The sequence below is a fragment of the Rhamphochromis longiceps genome, linkage group LG13 (assembly GCF_057381845.1).
Source record: "Rhamphochromis longiceps isolate RC_006_pf linkage group LG13, R_longiceps_female_GT1.1, whole genome shotgun sequence".
NCBI classification, from domain to species: Eukaryota; Metazoa; Chordata; class Actinopteri; order Cichliformes; family Cichlidae; genus Rhamphochromis; species Rhamphochromis longiceps.
In genome coordinates, this window is record NC_140569.1 from 12,333,798 (window position 1) to 12,353,001 (window position 19,204).

At 46.4% G+C, this 19,204-nt stretch overlaps 1 protein-coding gene across 1 annotated transcript; it reads left to right on the forward strand.

Annotated features, from left to right (window-relative positions):
• Positions 1 to 671: 671 nt before the first annotated feature.
• On the forward strand, positions 672 to 17,190 carry LOC146655443 (uncharacterized). The gene is made up of 2 exons (XM_085428871.1): positions 672 to 1,948; positions 16,702 to 17,190. The coding sequence occupies exons 1-2, from the start codon at positions 827 to 829 to the stop codon at positions 17,188 to 17,190; spliced, it is 1,611 nt and encodes a 536-aa protein (XP_085284997.1). The 5' UTR covers positions 672 to 826.
• The last annotated feature ends 2,014 nt before the right edge of the window (positions 17,191 to 19,204 follow it).

The window sequence follows — 19,204 nt, forward strand, 5'->3', positions numbered from 1 at the left end:
CAAAATGTCAAAAACCCTTTCAAATACTTATTAGTAAGGCCAAATGTTGTGGGACTTTTATAGAATAATTAAAATCTTCAGTTTGAAGGGTGAAGGTTTTACTTTTTGGAATATCCAGTGTGGTGCATGGTTTGTATGTGTTGTAGGTGTAAACAATATCTTTAACCAAATTGTGCACACGTTTGATGTGTGGAGAATGTCTGCACAAATATCAGATTGCCTATTATCTCTTGTGGGGGTGTTGTACGCACCATTTTTCCGACTGATGAAGTCAAAGCCCATCGTATTTGATTTGAGGATCGACTTTGTAGCATAAAAGGCCCCGGGCAACACTTTTAAGAACAGCTCTCTTGCTCTCCTTTCCATATCTGTCTCATAAATGCCTATATATAAATAAATATATGTATTCTTCTTCTCCCATGAAGGACCTTTCTTCAAAGGTTCAGAGTTTATTGCAGACACCGTTTGATCACATTTTGATCTGCCTCATTAAAACAGGATAAAGGAACACTATTTGTGTTTCACTGGCTTTGACTGCAGAACCTTAAAATATCAACCAGTCAACAGAAGAGACAAATAAAGTTGTGGCGGAGGCGTGGCCCCGGGCGCAGCTGCAGGGGAGGAGTGCAGCAGAAGGCTCAACAGGGCGGCGCGGCGAGGCCGGTAAGAACAGCTGATGGTGTTTATGTACTGATGATGGTCTCCCTCCGCTGTGTTTATAGTGAGACGGGGAGGGGCGGCCAGAGGAGAGATCAGCTGGGCTCGTGAGCTGTCAGACTGTACGACTGAGTCAGCTGTCAAAACTCAACACTCAAAGCTTCAATAAATGTGGAAGTTGGCAGTACATACCTGTGTGTGCGTGTGTCTGTGCCTGGTGTATTCCACAAGTGGTGCCGAAACCCAGGAAAGTGCCGGTGGGGGAATGTCCGACCCACAGGCCGCGCCACCCGCCCAGCCTCTGCAATTCTTGGCGCAGATGCTGGCGGAGATGGCGACGATGAGCCGGGATCAGGCGGCCGACCAGCGTGCCCACCTGGCCGCGCTGCAGGAGCAGACGGACCGACAGACGCAAATTCTGGAACGGCTGGTCGGGGCCGCTGCCACGCCGAAGCCCTCGCCACTGTCGGTGGCGGTGCCCCGGATGGGGGACGGGGACGACCCACAAATTTTTTTGGAGACCTTCCGTGCCACGGCGGAGGCTTGCCAATGGCCGCGGGAGGAGTGGGCTCCGCGGCTGCTCCCCCTGCTGTCTGGGGAGGCACAAACAGCGGCCCTGAGTCTGCCTCCGGCGTCGAGGAGCAGCTTCCCGGACGTGAGCCGGGCGGTGGTGGACAGGCTGGGGCTCACCGCCGAAGACCATCGCCGGCGGTTCCGGGCCTGTCGGCTGGCTACAACGGACCGACCATTCGCCTGGGCCCGGCAGCTGCGCGACGCGGCGGTGCGCTGGCTGCAACCGGGGGCATCGGAGGGCGAGACGAAGCTGGTGGACAAGGTGGTGCTGGAGCAGTTCACGGAGGGGTTGCCAGCGGAGACGGCGAGATGGGTCCGGTGCCACCGGCCCGCAAGCTTGGAGGTAGCGGTGACGCTGGCGGAGGACCACCTTGCCGCTGGAGCAGGGGAACCCGGGGACGCCGGACGGAGGCCGAACAAACAGGCCCCAGTGCCGGCCCCGAGGCGCCGTGTGCCGGCACCAGGGCAGGCCGAGCGGCTGCCGGCGCTGAGCCCCACTAACCCTTTCGCGGCGTTGGTGCCGTCCAGGGGAGCCGAGCCAAGTGGAGCCGCCCCCGAGCCACGGAGAGCAGCACAGACGCCGGGGCCGGAGTGTTGGAAGTGCGGGCAGCCGGGGCACCTGAGGAGGGATTGTCCGCTTATGGAAGTGGGGCAGGTGTTCCGCGTTGCTGGCGCCCCAGCACCCTCCCCCGGTCCAGGAGGGACATACAGTATTCCGGTAAGGACTCGAGGGGGTATACGCCAGGCGTTGGTGGACACGGGCTGCACGCAGACCCTCGTACACCAAAGCTTGGTTCGCCCCGGGGCATTGCTGGAGGCAGAATGGGTGGAGGTGAGGTGTGTGCATGGTGACGTTCACAGGTATCCCATAGTGCCGCTGTTATTAAAGTATAAGGGCAAAATGCATAGAGTAACGGCGGCGGTTAGCCCGCGCCTGTCGCACCCCCTGATTCTGGGTACCAATTGGCCGGGGTTTCATCAGCTACTGGGGCAGTACGCGGGGGTGCGATCACGACCGGAAGCGGGGTGTAGCGTGTGCGCGGCATTCAGCGGTGACGCGGGGTCGTCCGACACCGACTCCGGGGGGGAGGAGCCGGCGGGTCCCTCACGGGACGTCCCGCCGGCCCCGGAAGTGTCCCCCATGGGTGATTTCCCACTGGAGCAGTCTCGTGACGGCACCCTACGCTCAGCCTTTGACCAAGTGATGGCTATTGATGGTCACGTGGTGCGCCCTGAGGCCGCGCAGACCTACCCGCGTTTCGTCTTATTAAACGACCGGTTATATCGAGTGAGTCGTGACACTCAGACCGAGGAAACACACACCCAGTTGTTGGTGCCGCAGGGCCGCCGGGAAACTCTTTTCCAGGCGGCCCACTATAACCCCATGGCAGGGCATATGGGCTACGAGAAAACTCTGGAGCGAATAACGGCCCGATTTTATTGGCCGGGCATCCGAGCGGATGTGCGCCGCTGGTGCGCGTCCTGCCCGGACTGCCAACTTGTTAACCAGCCGGCCATACCGAAGGCGCCGCTGCGCCCTCTCCCCCTCATTGAGGTCCCGTTTGAGCGCATCGGCATGGACCTCATCGGGCCGTTTCACCGGAGTGCACGCGGCTACCGCTTTGTGTTAGTCCTGGTGGATTACGCAACGCGGTACCCGGAAGCAGTTCCGCTGCGCACCATCTCTGCAAAGAGTGTGGCGCAGGCACTGTTTCAGGTCATCTCCCGAGTCGGAATCCCGAAAGAGATACTGACTGACCAGGGCACGTCGTTTCAGTGGCGTGTCTAGAAAATTTTTGTTGGGGGGGCCAGGTAGGGGCACAGATTTGGAGAAGGGTGGCAGATGTAATTGGCAGATAATGTTTAAAAAAAAATTCTACCAACCGTTAACCATAATTCAATAATCCTATAAACCTAATAACCGAATGCGCTTTTAACTCTTATTAGAATGAGATTTTAACCACTATGGTGCAAAGTTTTTAGATACTGCGTTGATAAAGTACAAGAGATACAATCAGTGCTTTGTCAGTGTTTACTCAGCAGTCAAGGACATCAATATTTGCATAGTATTTTTACTGACATGTAGTGCACATATGTTTTGGGCAAAAACATTTTTGAATATTAAAATACGAACATTTGTAACAAACAATTGACAAATTAGCCAGTTCCAATGTAAAACTTTATCTTCTTTTTTTAATAGGCAGGTAATCTTCTCACAAACTGGTGTTTGATTTTGAAACAGGAAAAAAGTGGGGAAACAACTGAAAAGACTAACATTTGAATAAAACCTGAAAGCAAGTAAATACTTTCTATGCTGCCTTATGGTAAACTTTGGTAATATTGATCAAGAACAACACTGGCTGATGATGAAATACAGTCAGCTGGCATGGTGACACTGCCAGTATTAACCTGCAGGGCTGGACTGGGACAGAAAATCGGGCATTTTGACTAGAGACCGGCCCCCCAGGTATTAAAGCCATAAAGCCTTTGACTGAAAACAAATGCTGTTGTGACAGTGATGTACACTGTCTTGTTGGTTTATATATGATTTCTATACATTTTACATCAGATAAAAACTTTGGTTGTAAGATTTAAATAATTATTTAATAAAAGCGAGATATTTTAAATGAGAATAAGAAAGAAAAGTATTTCTTTGTGCCCCACCTCTCCCTGTTAATGCCCTACCTGGCCCCCTGGCATAACTTTGCTAGACCCGCCCCTGCACAGTTACCAACTGTCTGCTACATAAAAAAGGATCCTGGTGTTATTAGTCTCTCAGAAACAGTTCATAACTTCCCTTCAACTCATTCATGTCACCTAAAAGGTAAACCTGTTTCTCCATCACCTGTTCAGCTCTGATGATCCAGTAAGGACATCTCCTGGTTTCATCTTCATGTTTCCCTCTCACCACATATACAAACCGACATCATGACCAGCAGCTTTACAGCTGTGGCTCCAGCAAACATCAGCTGATAGTAGAAATTAATATTAAATAAATTCTAACAACAGCTGATCAAGCTTAAACGTGCTGTTGTTGTTTAGCGCAATATCTGCTGGTTTCCTCTTTCTGGCGCAAAGTGGGCGATAAACAAACAAGAGAGAAAAGCCGATCAGCTGATCACTGATCAGTTTCATGATTGAAGTAGCAACAGAAGAGGGAGGGGGAGATGAGAGAAGAGGCAGCTGTGCAGCGTAAACACACAGAATAAATCCAGCTTTGTCTTTTTCCATTCTAGCTAAAGTACGGGACAAACTGTGTTCCTTCTCAGCTCAATACCAAACGCGTAATATTTTCTCTGAATGAGGGACCATTCCATTTTTAAGGAGCCGTTGGCAACTCTACTAACTAACCTTATGAATAAAATAAAGTTCACTATCAGTAGGGTTGCCAACCGTCCCTTAAAATACGGAATCGTCCCGTATTTAGAAACAAAAGTACACGTCCCGTATTGAGCTAATAAGGGACGCACTTTGTCCCGTAATACAGTGAGAATCAAAAGTAGTCTATAACTTTTAATGGAATTAACGCTTTGTTGGAAAACATAATTCCCAGCCCCTCTCCTGCTTTGTGACCAATGAGCTGACAGCACACTTATGACAATTCGAGTATGACAAGTCAGATTACCGCTCATCTCATTGGTCGAGGAAAGGTCGCTTACGGAGAAAATACCGGAAGACAACAGATGACCACAACAAGAAGCATGGCCAACAGGGAAACAAACGCCGACACTGCGGTGCAAGTCTCGGACGACAGTACACCTAAAGCTGGACATACACTGTGCGATTTTTTCAGTCACGTTATTCAGCTCCTGCTCAAACTGCACGATTGACTCGCAGGGGTTAGAAGTTGGTAGGTCACGATGCAGGTCTCACACTATACGACCCGATGCTCTGATGCGACCTGAGTGCTCAAACGGTGCGTCCATAACATGAAGGTTATAACAGAAAATCTCTCCCTCCCTCTCTGTCTTTCACTCACACAGACACACCACCACCATCAACTTTGCTAAATTGCTGATGAAAAACATGATCAGGCAGCTGTGATTGAGCAGCATGTAAATCCAACTATTTTCACGTTTGTTGTGGTCGTGATAATTTTGTGGTGCCACATCGAAAAGGCTCGGATGAGCTTTCCAAAGTTCTACAAGTTGTGCCTCCATCGCTTGTGTCCAGATCACACGCTGCACAGCCGTGCTGCGCCGTTCTTTTTCATCGGTCGCATGACTCAAAAATCGTCTCAAAATGGGCCAGAAGCCCAGCATTAGAGCAGCAATGTTTGTTCGCTCAGAGAAAGAAAAAAAGGCTGCAAAAGTACAGGGAGGAATGGGAAAAGGAAAACACCTGGCTGGGAAAGTGCACCATAACACCTATAAAGCGCACTGCACTGTGTGCCGGCGCACTTTTTCCATAGGCATGCTTCTATTGGTGGGCACATGAAGAACATGAGGGGCCTGAAAGCTCGGGGAACCCTTAACCAATTTGTTGTCCACCAGGCCACGGCAGAAGCAGATATGGTATGTAAACACTGGTTTGTTTTTTAAACCCTCTGGTTAAGGTTAATATGGGCATGTGCAGTGAATATCAGCGCTATGTGGCCAGAAGTGTGATAATATAATTTATTTTGTGTAATAAACAACTGCAAGGATAGATGATTACAACAAATAGATGACTAATACATAAAAGTAATACATAGATGAATAATGATGATGAGTTATGATGCGTAATCATGGGAACAAGCGGGTTTACAAACAGGAGCAGCTGATTAGCATTAGAAAAGCTGAAATAATACCTCAACTGAAGCCAATTGTACTAAATGCACTAAATGTGCACTGTTACAAGAATATTTTTGTTCTATTGGTTTCTATTAATTTATATAATTTTAAGTTAAGCAGGACAGAGTTCTTTTAAAGAAAGATTTACTTATATTCTCAAAAGTTAAGCATGACAGGCTTCTGTTTAAGAAAGAGACCTGTTTTACTGTGTTAATGTTGTCATTGTGAGCTAAAAATAAATGGCTAAATGATCATTTGTTTCCCATGTGGTCATAACACAAAGAATATGCATCTGCTTAAATCAAATTCAAGTCAAATGGTTAAAGAATAATTTCACACACACAAAAAAAAAAGAGCTACCACACTGGGAAGGGTGAAGACAACTGGGTTGCCCGGCCCTGGCCACGAGGTGTCCCTTATTTATTTTTCAGGGAGTTGGCAACCCTAACTATCAGTAACATCATAGCAACTGAACAGCTGTACAGAAACTCCGTCATGCTAGCTCAGGCAGTATGAGTTATTGCAACTGACAGTAAAAAGTCAGCACAACGAAAATGAACTCCACCTAAACTTGGTTTATATCTGACCCAGATAGACTGCAGGTTATAACTTCTTACCTGAAGTTCAGTTCACCTGACACTCGGACTGGTGGCTGCCTCGGGGCTCTCCTCCTGCCTCCCCTTTCCCTCATCCACCTGCTGGCCTCTGTGGAAGCCCCGCCATAGCCACCACCAAACAACTGAGTTATTTTTACACATCGACCTGCATCTGGCCAATCCACCACCTCTCATTGTTCATGCCCGTGTGCATATGCCCGATATGCCCGATGGCCAGTCCAGCTATGTTAACCTGCAACCAAATCTGCAGCTCCATACAGCAATGTTACGACTTAGATTATATCTTATAACTCATAACTCTTATGTTAGCTGCCCTCAGTAGCATACTGTCTGAAATATTCGAGGGCTGCAATAATTCTTTAAGTGTTATTTTTTCCTTGGGATTCTAATTTCACTGAAGTTTACTAAACTCAACAAACTTAATATTACTTACCGGGACATTTATTCTCTCCTCATTTTCTTTCACCGAAAAATTGTTTCCTGCAGTGCCGTCTTTCTTGCTTGGCTCTCCTACCTTTGCTAACGTGATGCGCATAGCGCAGAAGCCGATGCTGCATTCACTTACACTCGGATATCTGAGCTTCACCGTGAAAACATAATCGGATATTTGATTGAATTTTATTGTTTTGCCTTTGGGGTGGCACCTGGGGTGGCCAGTCTGGTTGGGGGGGTGGCCTGTGCCCCCCCAGGCCACCCCGCTGGACACGCCACTGCGTCGTTTATGTCTCGTACACTGCGGGAACTGTACGAATTACTGGGGATTAAATCTATTCGGACCAGCGTCTACCACCCTCAGACTGACGGGCTGGTGGAGCGGCTGAATAAGACTTTAAAGTCCATGATTCGGAAGTTCATTAACGAGGATGAACGCAATTGGGATCACTGGCTAGACCCTCTGTTATTCGCAGTGCGGGAGGTGCCCCAGGCCTCCACGGGATTTTCTCCCTTTGAACTGCTGTTCGGCAGGAGGCCACGTGGGGTGCTCGACCTGATTAAAGAAAACTGGGAGGACGGTCCGAGCCCCGCCAAAAATGAGATTCAGTACGTGTTGGACCTGAGAGCAAAACTCCACACTTTGGGGAGGTTGTCACGGGAGAATTTGCTCCAGGCTCAGCAGCGTCAGCAACGCCTGTATGACAGAGGGGCTAGGCTCAGGCAATTCTCACCGGGAGATAAAGTGCTTGTGTTACTCCCTACTTCCAGCTCGAAGTTGCTCGCCAAGTGGCAAGGACCCTTTGTAGTCACACGGCGAGTCGGGGACGTGGACTATGAGGTCGCTCGGTCGGACAGGGGAGGAGCCACGCAGATTTATCACCTCAATCTCCTCAAACTGTGGCGAGAGGTTGAAACCGCTTCTCTGGTGAGCTTGGTGAAGGAGAGAGATGAGTTGGGGCCTGAGGTGCCAAATTCTATCATTCCCGCCTCCCTCCCTTGTGATGACCATCTCACACAGGCCCAGAGAGCGGATGTTGTCGCGTTGCAACAGCGTTTTGCGGACGTGTTCTCCCCCCTGCCCGGCCGGACGTCCCTCATCGAGCACCATTTCGTGACGCAGCCTGGCGTGACGGTGCGTTCACGGCCCTACAGGCTCCCGGAGCACAAGCGAAAAATCGTGCAGAGGGAATTGGCGGAAATGCTGAGGATGGGAGTAATAGAAGAGTCGCACAGCGCCTGGTGTAGCCCCATCGTTCTGGTGGCGAAGAAGGATGGGTCTATACGGTTCTGTGTCGACTATCGCAGGGTGAACGAAGTGTCACGCTTTGATGCCTACCCCATGCCTCGGGTCGACGAGCTCCTGGACCGGTTAGGCACGGCCCGCTTTTTCACGACACTGGACTGAAGGATATAAAAAAAACAACAACAGCAATAGAATAATATTAAACACAAAGTGAACCCGTCTTCCTTCATTAAATAGGTTCTTTTAGATGTTAAGGAGGAATTGACTTAACCAGGCTGGCGGAGAATGAAGACAACCGGACACCTGCAGCAGATGGGGAATCAGTGAACTTTTATTGAGACAGAGACAACCTCTCAACACAGCTCACATCAGGAGATTCCTAATATTTGCTGTGAGGATGGGTATATATTCTCTAAAACTTACAGGAGGGGGTTGTGAGGAAAGTGCTGCATTAGCAGAAAAACAACTCCATAAAAGGAAAGCGGCCTTGGGTGTTCTAGCCTCTTCGCTTGCAGATATCTTCCACCTGCAGGATGAGGCGATCGCTTCTTATCGCTCTCAAGGCCAAAGTCGTGAGCACACATTTTTATTACACAGTTGCACAGTAACTTTAAAGCTGAACAATATTTAAAGCTGAATAATGTTTGATCAGATTATATTTTCTTCAAATCCCCCTTTTGACCCATCTTAAATGGGTCAACACACAAAAATAAGTAACATTCAAAGGAACACAGAGACGTGTCGAAGCCTGGCTCGAAAAACTCCTCGGGTCTTATCATTTGTCTTTATATGTATGAGGAGAAAAGAGTCCAGGCACCACCCTGCCCAGGGGTCGGCTGCAAGCAGTCTCGGTTCCCGATGAAAGCAGTAACAGCTGTCCTGCACACACGGATACAACGAGTTAGTGCAACCAGGGTAGTGACACAAAATTAACAGTTCCTGTAACCTAGCAACCAAAAAGCATAAGTAATGATAAAAATGTGGAGAGTGCAGAGTATACTATAATAATGAGAGATATAAACGTGAAAATGTGAAAGAATAAATCAACCGTAAAATAAACTCAGAACGGTAACTGCTAAGGACATTCAAAAGTGAATATGGTAAAACGTGAGGAAGGGGTGTGGAAAAAAACAATTTATATCCAGTGGTGGGAGTACACATTCGCTCAGGCTTAAGTCCGGAGACCCTGAGAACATCGCTTAACCCTCACAACCCGACCAGACACAGTTCAACCAGATATATCCTTCAAGAGGAAGTGGGTGAGGGAAACAATTAATAACAAACCTAATACAAAACACCACAGAGAAACAACCAGTCTAGAAGCATTTAAACAAGAGAAAGACGATAATGTTCGTCACCCTCACGATCAGGATTATGCCAATGGGAATGAGACCCAGGGCCAGGAAGCAAATAAAGACGCAACATCCTTGCCTGCCTGTCATTTCAGGGGGAAAGGGCCAAGACATGTTTACTTAGCTTGGATGTCTTCCAATAGAGGATGATGGGGCAGAGAAAGGTGGTCCAGTTCCCCCCACCTCGCCAAGGGCGTGTTCTAGGAGTTAAAGAGCAACAACCTGCAATCTGTACCAAAAAATCTTCATAGTCCCACCGGAAAATCATAAGAGTAATAAACGATTCAGCTCAACAGACAAGTATCATGTTCAGGTTTCTCCAATCATTAAATCACTATTATTGCCACAATTTGCTTTATTCACCCTTTGGGCAATGTTATTCCAAGAGAGAGAGAGAGAGAGAGAGAGAGAGAGAGAGAGAGAGAGAGAGAGAGAGAGAGAGAGAGAGCCCCTAATGGCCAGTTAGTGGGCTCTAGGTCAAACTGTCCCCAAATTTGTTATTTGTTATTATTACTTGTTTTCATGTCACTTGTCTGTTTTCTACTGCACCCCTCTCACCAAAGCAAAGCAAACATTAGCAGCACATTGACCGTAGTCAGGCATCCTCATTCCATAGGTGCTATAAAACATTTCCTGTAAAAGAATCACAGTTTTCAAGACAGGGTGTGTCTCCCCCAACACTCTCACCAGAATACAGTGTAATAGCATCCCCAACTCCTAACCCATAAACACCGTTTCTTCACACATCCGCCCAGAAATCCTGTAATAGAAAAACATTAAAACTGTAACCCTGTAGGGAAGAAAATGTAAATGGTAACGCTGCGCAGTCACCTCTGTAAGCAACACAAGACACAAAAATGGCATTTACAGGTTCACTCATCCTCGAATATTTTGTCATCCTTCTACTCCTGTAAAAGAAACCCACATAAATTCATCCACCCTTTTATCCTATCTAGGTGGAGGTGGTTAACCTTGAGTCATGGTCAAGTCTTGTCATCTTTTACCAGTCAGTCCGTTTGTTTTTATTCCCAGTCTTTCATCCATTCATCCGTTCTTTGCTGATAGTGAAACCTGTCGTCGCATCTAGTTTCCACACTCAGCAAAATGACGTCATCTCAAAAAGAAACAAGAACTTGAGTTTGGATTACCTCGCTGAATCCTTTTTTAAACAGGGACTCTCGTTTCTAATTGTCCCCACAAGTGTTTCCTCCAGAACCCATTTCAATGCGGAGAAACTCACTTACAACAATTTTCTCGCCGACGTGTAATGCTTGTAATTTCCGATGTGCAGATCTGCTTAAAGAAAAGATTCACAAACAAAAATCAGTAAATATAAAACAAAATAAAATGAAAAATAACAAAAACAAAATGCAGACGCCCGGGTCTTAGGACTTGTCACTGAATATTCTTCCCATCAATAAAAATACCAACCTAAACCTACACAGAGTCAAATCAACACCACCTCAACCTTTTCATATTCATAAACCTATATGTTTTGCGTTCGTGAAACAAAATTGAACCAATAAGTAAGTTGAGCTCTTGAAATGTTTTAATTCTCTTAATTCTGCCAGTTTATTTCAACACTTATTCAATGACTTTTATTCAACTGCTACTTGGTCACTCGACTTTTACCTGTTCAAATTGCCTAGGGTTCAACAAAGTCTAGATCCCCGTTATCATGAAACTTGAACGGTGTACGATGATTTACTTACAGTAATTTAGCATCATTACTCAACCTAGCTCTACTACTGGCACTGCGTGACTTTTCTCACACTGGAAACCAGAATTTAGTACAGAACTTTAATGCCTCAGGCAATCGCGTTCAAGGGCTGCCCCCCCTTCTCTTCTTCTTTGTCCGTGTGTTCCTCCTTTATTAAATCTCCATCACAATGACGTGGCGCTCTGAAATAAAACTCACACTGTTAATTCCTCGTTTTCACTCTGCACCACTGCTCAGAGTGTTTTCTTTTCTTTTTAGTGTAGAGTAAACAATTAAGTCGAGGCCTTAAGCCCCAGATATCTCGCACGGGCATCATTTTCATAACCAAACCGCTCCGGACTCTGCTCCCCAGACCACACAAATGCCCTCTGGGCTTATTATTATAGCAAATTCTGTATTTGACTTTGTTGTGTGCAGCATTGAGCCTTTGTCAGTAAAGCATTCTTCATTGCAGCAGCTGGAGCATTGTGTGTCACTTCTTAGTAAATTAAATCAACATTTTGATTTTAGTGCATGGGTATGTATCAGTTTTTACTCCCTCAACAAGTGCATAAGTGTTCATGTGTGTGTTTCCCTTCATTCTAAGTAGGCGCATGCAGAAGTGTGTGTTCGTGTGTTGGTATATGTTTGTGTTCATCACCTTCCTGTTCTGTAGTTTAGGTAAACCAGCGGCCTGACGCATGGCCTAGGGTCCTCCCCTCCTCTTTGGGTCTGTTTTCATCCGTTGTTGCAGCTGCCTGCATCTTCTCCTTGTACCTTGACCCTTTTGCTTCTGCCTTCTGCAGCTCTGCTGTTCGGCTCTTCTCAGAGGTCAGCATCCTTCTGCTCACCGTCCCTTTTCCTCCGGGCTTAATGCGCGTCTCGTCACAGCTCTGTCAGCTGACGCAGCCTGGGAATTTCCCCCGTGTAGTGAAACGGGCTTTAGGTTTAGTGCTCTCCGTCTCTGCTGCATGAGATCACTCTTTTGCAGCACTGTTGACATCCTCAAGTTGTTGTTGTGAGTCCAGCTGCTGTGGCCTTCAGGGGTCAAAGGGTCAAAGATGGTCGCGGAGAGGGCAACGATGGTAGAGGGGAGGGTAGGAGTCCAGGTCAGCTTCGGCTCTCAGAAAAAACAAAAACAAAACAAAACAGGCGAACAGGAAAATGATGTTGTGTTGGCTGTGCTGTGTTGGCTGTGTTATCCCGAGAGGGGAGAAACAACGAGATCTCGTCTCCCCCCTTTTTTTGTTTTTGTTTTTTTTTTTTTTTCACCATATAATCAACTCATAACCCCTCAAGTTGACAGGACAACACAGGTACGTGTTAAAATTCTTAAGATCCTGTTTAGAAACCTAAAAAGGAATTTCCTATCATTCAGTAGTCATTTGTCTTAAACAATCAACAAAAACATGTCCCAAGTCGACCCTTTTAACCACTAAATTTGTCGTGTCCTCACTTAATCCTCAGACCAGTGTCTTTGTCTTTTGACGTTACGTTGTTGTCCTGCAACCCAAAGCGTTTAATTGTCAGTAATGTATAAACTATATCATTTAAAAACAGGTGTATGTTAAGTGTCGCTACTTTAACCTTGCATGTACGTGCACATGTATGTAAGCTGTTTCTTCATTGCATGTATGGGTGCGTCTGTATATGGGTTACTTTAACTTTTTCTCAAACGAGGCATTTCTCTAACACGCACATGTGTCTGTTCCTCACCCTTCTCATATCTTTCTCTGGTTGTGTGTGGTTTTATTTGTTTCAGTGATTTACCAGTAACATCTTTTCCTTTTCTCCATGTCTTCCGCCAGAGGTTAACACTGGTGAGATTCAGGGACACAGCACCCAGAGCAGTTCAGCGAGAAAAACCCGCCTCAAACTACATTCTCTCTTTTTTGTTTTACCGGGAGGGGTGAGGACAACTCTGGTGTCCAGCCGTGAATTATAGCCAAAGCTTGGCCTGTCTTCTGCTGCCGTACTCAGGCTTCCAGGTTAAGAAAAAACACCTGTATGAAGACACTAAACATACATTTAGTATTTGTATAAACATAACTGCCTAAATCATTGAACTCTTGAGGAGGGTGTATTTCAGAATCAGAATCAAAATCAAAAACTTTATTGTCATTGTCATGAGACCGACGACATTAAGAATGGTCCCCGATCATTGCATCATCCCTAGTAATATCAAATATAAAAAACAATAAAATTCAATCAATAAAATAGATAGAATACTTAAAATACTAAGTATTCCCACCGTCATGCTTCAGACCGTGCATAGATTAACACAAGAGTGGCATGGTGGACATTTTTGTAGTATTCAGATGTGTCATTGCAGTTGGATAACAGCTGTGTTTGAGTCTATTAGTCCTTGCTCTGATTGCCCTGTACCGTCTGCCTTAGGGCAACAGTTCGAACAGGGAGTGGCCAGGATGTGAGGTGTCTTTTATGATGTTTTGGGCCTTTTTAAAACAGTGGGCGTTGTTTGACTCTTTACTAACTTTAAAACCCCACCATAACAATTTCTCACTGACAAACTTCTATGCATCCATTTAAACATGCCAAGCCAGCACAAAATCACACACATACCCCTACAGCAAAGCTTTAACATAACCACAATGCAACTCCTCCCTTAAACGGGAGAAATCACCCTGAATCAACCAACTCTATATAAAACGTCAAACAAAGATAAACCACAAACATTTCTACACTTCTGTGTCTTCCACGCAGCACAATAGGCAGAAAAACACCGATTACTCACAGTCTACAACAAAAGAAAAACCTGCTCTTTTCACAACTCTCACAGCTAAAGTCAAAACTCTTACCCAGTGCCTCTGAAATAATAAAAAAATCACCAAATACTCGATTACTCTTTTCACTCGCTCCCTCTCACTCCCTTCTTCCTCATACAGCATACACGCTCGCTCCCGCGGACCCGCTCGGCCCCGCGGGCTCACTCGGCCCCCACCTTTTTCCTCTCACAGAGACAGAGAGAGAGACCCTTTTCCTTTTTTTTTTATTTCTCCAGCACACATACACACACAGAATCCCAACTGAGAGAAAGAGGGAGAGAAGAGAAAAGAGTTGTAGAGAGGAAGTTTTTTAGCAGGAGTTTCAGATCTAACAGATTTATACAACTTATTTACACACACCGGTAATTTATGTTCTATTTATTGATTTTAAAGGAGAATTTGGGCCAGCTGGGTTTCTGCCTCTGTTAGGCACTAACAGCTGGGGCGCTGCTTTAAAGGTGAGTCAGCACTGAAATATCCCTTCAGGTGTTACCAGGCTTCTACCAAACCGGAGTCTGGCGGGTAACCTTGCCTAGAGCTTCCTGATAGGGGTGCTAGTTGGTTGTCACCTTGTTCACACGTCTCATTCACACTTCATACATTACCTGCAGTCACTCATTACCCTCCTTATGTATGTAATAAATGTGTAAAAAAAAAATTCTATGTGTGGTGTATTATTTTAACCAAAAGAGGAACCTAGTTCCTTTAATTGTGTAATCTGTGAACAACGGAGAACCAACTGTCCTGCCCAGTGTTCCACAGCAAGCATTCAGCGTGTATTTATGTGTGTCCAATATCAAACAGAACATCAAAACATTTAAAACACTAAAATCATCGGGGTTTTAAGAAGAGATCCGTTTTCTCCTATTGATCAAAGGGACCCCTCCTTTGGACTCCAACCAGTACTTCTCCTTTTTAAGTTTTAGAGGATCTTTTCTAATAAAGTCCTCTGGGCCTTCCTAACCCTTCTGTAGTTTAGAGAATATTACTAAAAAATATTCTCAAGGCCTTTAACCTTTTAATTTGTTTAGAAAGGCGTTACTAATAAACCCTTTCAAGGTCCCAGACCTGCACTGAGGTATGTATCCGACACCGGAGAGCAACCCGTCGGCTGCAACCGTGGTCAGACCTCAGTTCACTCTTATCTTTATTCACTTATTCACTTATTTCTTATTCACTTATCTCTTATTCACTTGTCTGATTCTCAACAAGCCTTAAGTAAGCCAGACAATTTTGGTTATGAATTACTAGGAGTTTGGACACTAAGTATTTTTATAATGTTCAATATAGCAGAAATAAAAGGTCTGCTTACCTTGTTTTTGTGTGCACACAGCTTTTGTCCAAACTCCGTTCACTCAGACCACGGCCGATTTCCTCCCATCCGTTCCAGTTTGGCCTGGAGCGGATCCTGTTCGTGACGCCAATTGAAGGATATAAAAAAAACAACAACAGCAATAGAATAATATTAAACACAAAGTGAACCCGTCTTCCTTCATTAAATAGGTTCTTTTAGATGTTAAGGAGGAATTGACTTAACCAGGCTGGCGGAGAATGAAGACAACCGGACACCTGCAGCAGATGGGGAATCAGTGAACTTTTATTGAGACAGAGACAACCTCTCAACACAGCTCACATCAGGAGATTCCTAATATTTGCTGTGAGGATGGGTATATATTCTCTAAAACTTACAGGAGGGGGTTGTGAGGAAAGTGCTGCATTAGCAGAAAAACAACTCCATAAAAGGAAAGCGGCCTTGGGTGTTCTAGCCTCTTCGCTTGCAGATATCTTCCACCTGCAGGATGAGGCGATCGCTTCTTATCGCTCTCAAGGCCAAAGTCGTGAGCACACATTTTTATTACACAGTTGCACAGTAACTTTAAAGCTGAACAATATTTAAAGCTGAATAATGTTTGATCAGATTATATTTTCTTCAGGACTTAACCAAGGGCTATTGGCAGATTCCCTTGTCTGCCGAGGCCAGGGAGAAAACGGCCTTCTCCACTCCGTACGGTTTGTACCAGTTCGTGACACTTCCGTTCGGCCTGTTCGGGGCCCCGGCCACTTTCCAGCGTCTCATGGACCGGGTACTGCGTCCGCACGCAGCGTATGCTGCCGCCTACCTGGATGACGTGATCATCCACAGCGACACCTGGGCGGAGCATGTGCTGCGGGTGGCCGCGGTCCTGGAGTCCCTGAGGGGGGCGGGGCTCACGGCCAATCCGAAGAAGTGCGCGGTTGGACGGAGGGAGGTGCAGTATCTGGGGTACCACCTGGGGGGCGGGCAGGTGCGTCCACAGGTGGAGAAGACGGCGGCTATCGCATCCTGCCCGCGCCCCAGGACGAAAAAGGAGGTGAGACGGTTCTTGGGGTTGGCGGGTTACTATCGTCGCTTTGTGCCGGGGTTTGCGCAGCTAACCAGCCCCCTGACCGATCTCACTCGAAAGGGTGCCCCGGATCTGGTCCAGTGGACGGGGCCGTGCCAGGCGGCGTTTGTGCAGGTGAAAAAGGCTCTCTGTGGGGAGCCGCTGCTTCACACTCCTAACTTTTCCCTCCCTTTTGTTCTGCAGACTGACGCCTCGGACAGAGGGCTGGGAGCCGTTTTGTCCCAGCAGGTGAGGGGGGCTGACCGCCCTGTCCTATACATCAGCCGGAAGCTAGCGGAGCGCGAGCGCCGGTACAGCACCGTGGAGAAGGAGTGCCTGGCCATCCGGTGGGCGGTCGGCTCCCTGCGCTATTACCTCCTGGGACGCTCATTCACCCTCTGTTCGGACCACGCCCCGCTGCAGTGGCTCCACCGCATGAAGGATGCCAACGCCCGGATCACCCGGTGGTATCTGGCGTTGCAGCCCTTTAAGTTCAAGGTGATCCATAGGCCGGGGGCGCAGATGGCGGTGGCCGATTTCCTCTCTCGCTCGCGGGGGGGAGTTGGCTCGGCCGGACGGCTCCCCGGCCTCGAACGGGCGGTGGGGGTGTGTGGCGGAGGCGTGGCCCCGGGCGCAGCTGCAGGGGAGGAGTGCAGCAGAAGGCTCAACAGGGCGGCGCGGCGAGGCCGGTAAGAACAGCTGATGGTGTTTATGTACTGATGATGGTCTCCCTCCGCTGTGTTTATAGTGAGACGGGGAGGGGCGGCCAGAGGAGAGATCAGCTGGGCTCGTGAGCTGTCAGACTGTACGACTGAGTCAGCTGTCAAAACTCAACACTCAAAGCTTCAATAAATGTGGAAGTTGGCAGTACATACCTGTGTGTGCGTGTGTCTGTGCCTGGTGTATTCCACAAAAGTTTATTTCATTTTTCAGCCTTAGAGCCTTAACACACTCTCTAAAGAGTGGTTTATTTAAACTAGTCTCTTATTTATGCATTTCTGTTACCAGGTTATGAACTGTGTTAATTCTTCAAGACCCATAGGTGCTGGGAATATTGGTCCATACAGACACGTTGCTGCAGATCTATCAGCTGCACATCCATTATGTGAATCTCTCATTCCACCACATCTGAAAAGCTGCTCTATTGGGTTCACTTCTTGTGACTGTGAAAACCATTTGTGTAGAGTGAACTTTTGTCATGTTCAAGAAACCAGTTTGAGATGATTTGAGCTTTGTGACACGTTGCATTATCCTGCTGGAAGCAACTGTCAGAAAATAGGTACATTGTGGTTATAAAGGGACTGACATAGCCAGCGACAATACTTGCTGTGGTTGTGGCATTTAAACAATCCAAAGTGTGACATGAAAATATCCTCCACACTATCACTCCACCACTGGTGTGAACTGTTGATACAAGGCGGGGTAGATACATGTTTTCCTTATGTTTATACAAAATTCTGACTCTACCATTTAAATGTTGCAGCAAAATTTGATATTCATCAGTCGGGGAAGTGTTTTTTCCTAGTCTTCTGTTGTCAGTTCAGTTCAGCTTTATTCACATGGTACCAATTCACCAAAACAGTTGCCTCAAGCCCTTTTTATTATTATAAGATAAATTCCCTACAATTCTACAAAGAAAACAGAGAATTAATAATAACCTATGATTAAATGCAGACAGCTGTATAAACGCATAGCAAGTGAAAATGGTGACACAAGAAGAAACACTCTGCAGTGCATCATGGGAATCTCCCTGCAGCCTAGACCTATTGCAGCAACTAAGGCTTCAGGGTCACGTGATCCAACTCTAGGTATATGCTTGATCAAAGAGGAAAGTTTTAAGCCTAATGTTAAAGGCAGAGGGGCTGTTCAAACTGGAAGCTGGTATCACAGAAGAGGGGCCTGAAAGCTGAAGCGCTGCCTCCCATTCTACTCTTAAACAGTCTTGAAATCCTGCTTTATAGAGTCAGTTTGAATTGCAGCCTCAGCTTTCCTGTTCTTAGCTAACTGGAATGACACGTGGTGTGATCTTCTGCTGCTCTTTTTTCTGTCCATCTGCTTCATCGTTCGACATGTGCATTCAGAGATGCTCTTCTGCATACCTTGGTTGTAACATTGGGTTATTTGAGTTCATCTTGCCTTCCTACCATTTTGCAGCCTTCTGGTATTTCTCCTCTGACCTCCGGCATCAATATAGCAGCTTTGCCCAGTGAATTACCCTTAAATGTCTTCTATGAATAAATTATAAAATCAAGTCTTCAATACTTAAAAATCTAGAATCAAGTCTTTTTCTGTTAGGCTTTATTAGTAATCATATTCATTACTGTCCTTTGTATAAAAATGTTGAATGGAACTACTTCCATCCATTAAAAATAAAAAATGCATTTTCTTTTATTAATTGTTAAAGCATCTCCTGTTGAAGCTTCAAAACGACCTCACATTTTTTCTGTCATTTGGAGCTAATAACTAAAGGACAAAAGCTCTTAAATGCTTTATCTTAGATACTTTTTATGCATGAACTTTAATAAAAAGCTGTATTAAAGATGTATTTCTGTCACGGCGGGGTGCGCCGATGTGTGTGGAAACAGGACCCAAAAGCAGATGAGGACAAGGAGTAGTAAGGTCTTAACAGAAAGGTGAGGCTTTATTAAAATGACGGCAGGGTTAAACCAGGAAACCAAAACGAACTGGCAAAAACACTAAGAAACAA

Bases quoted from the DNA above. Each gene is read 5' to 3' on its own strand.
- LOC146655443 (XM_085428871.1), top strand. From the start codon at position 827: ATGTGGAAGTTGGCAGTACATACCTGTGTGTGCGTGTGTCTGTGCCTG. The intron at 1,949-16,701 runs GTAAGGACTCGA...TTTGTTCTGCAG, and splicing joins GAGGGACATACAGTATTCCG to ACTGACGCCTCGGACAGAGG.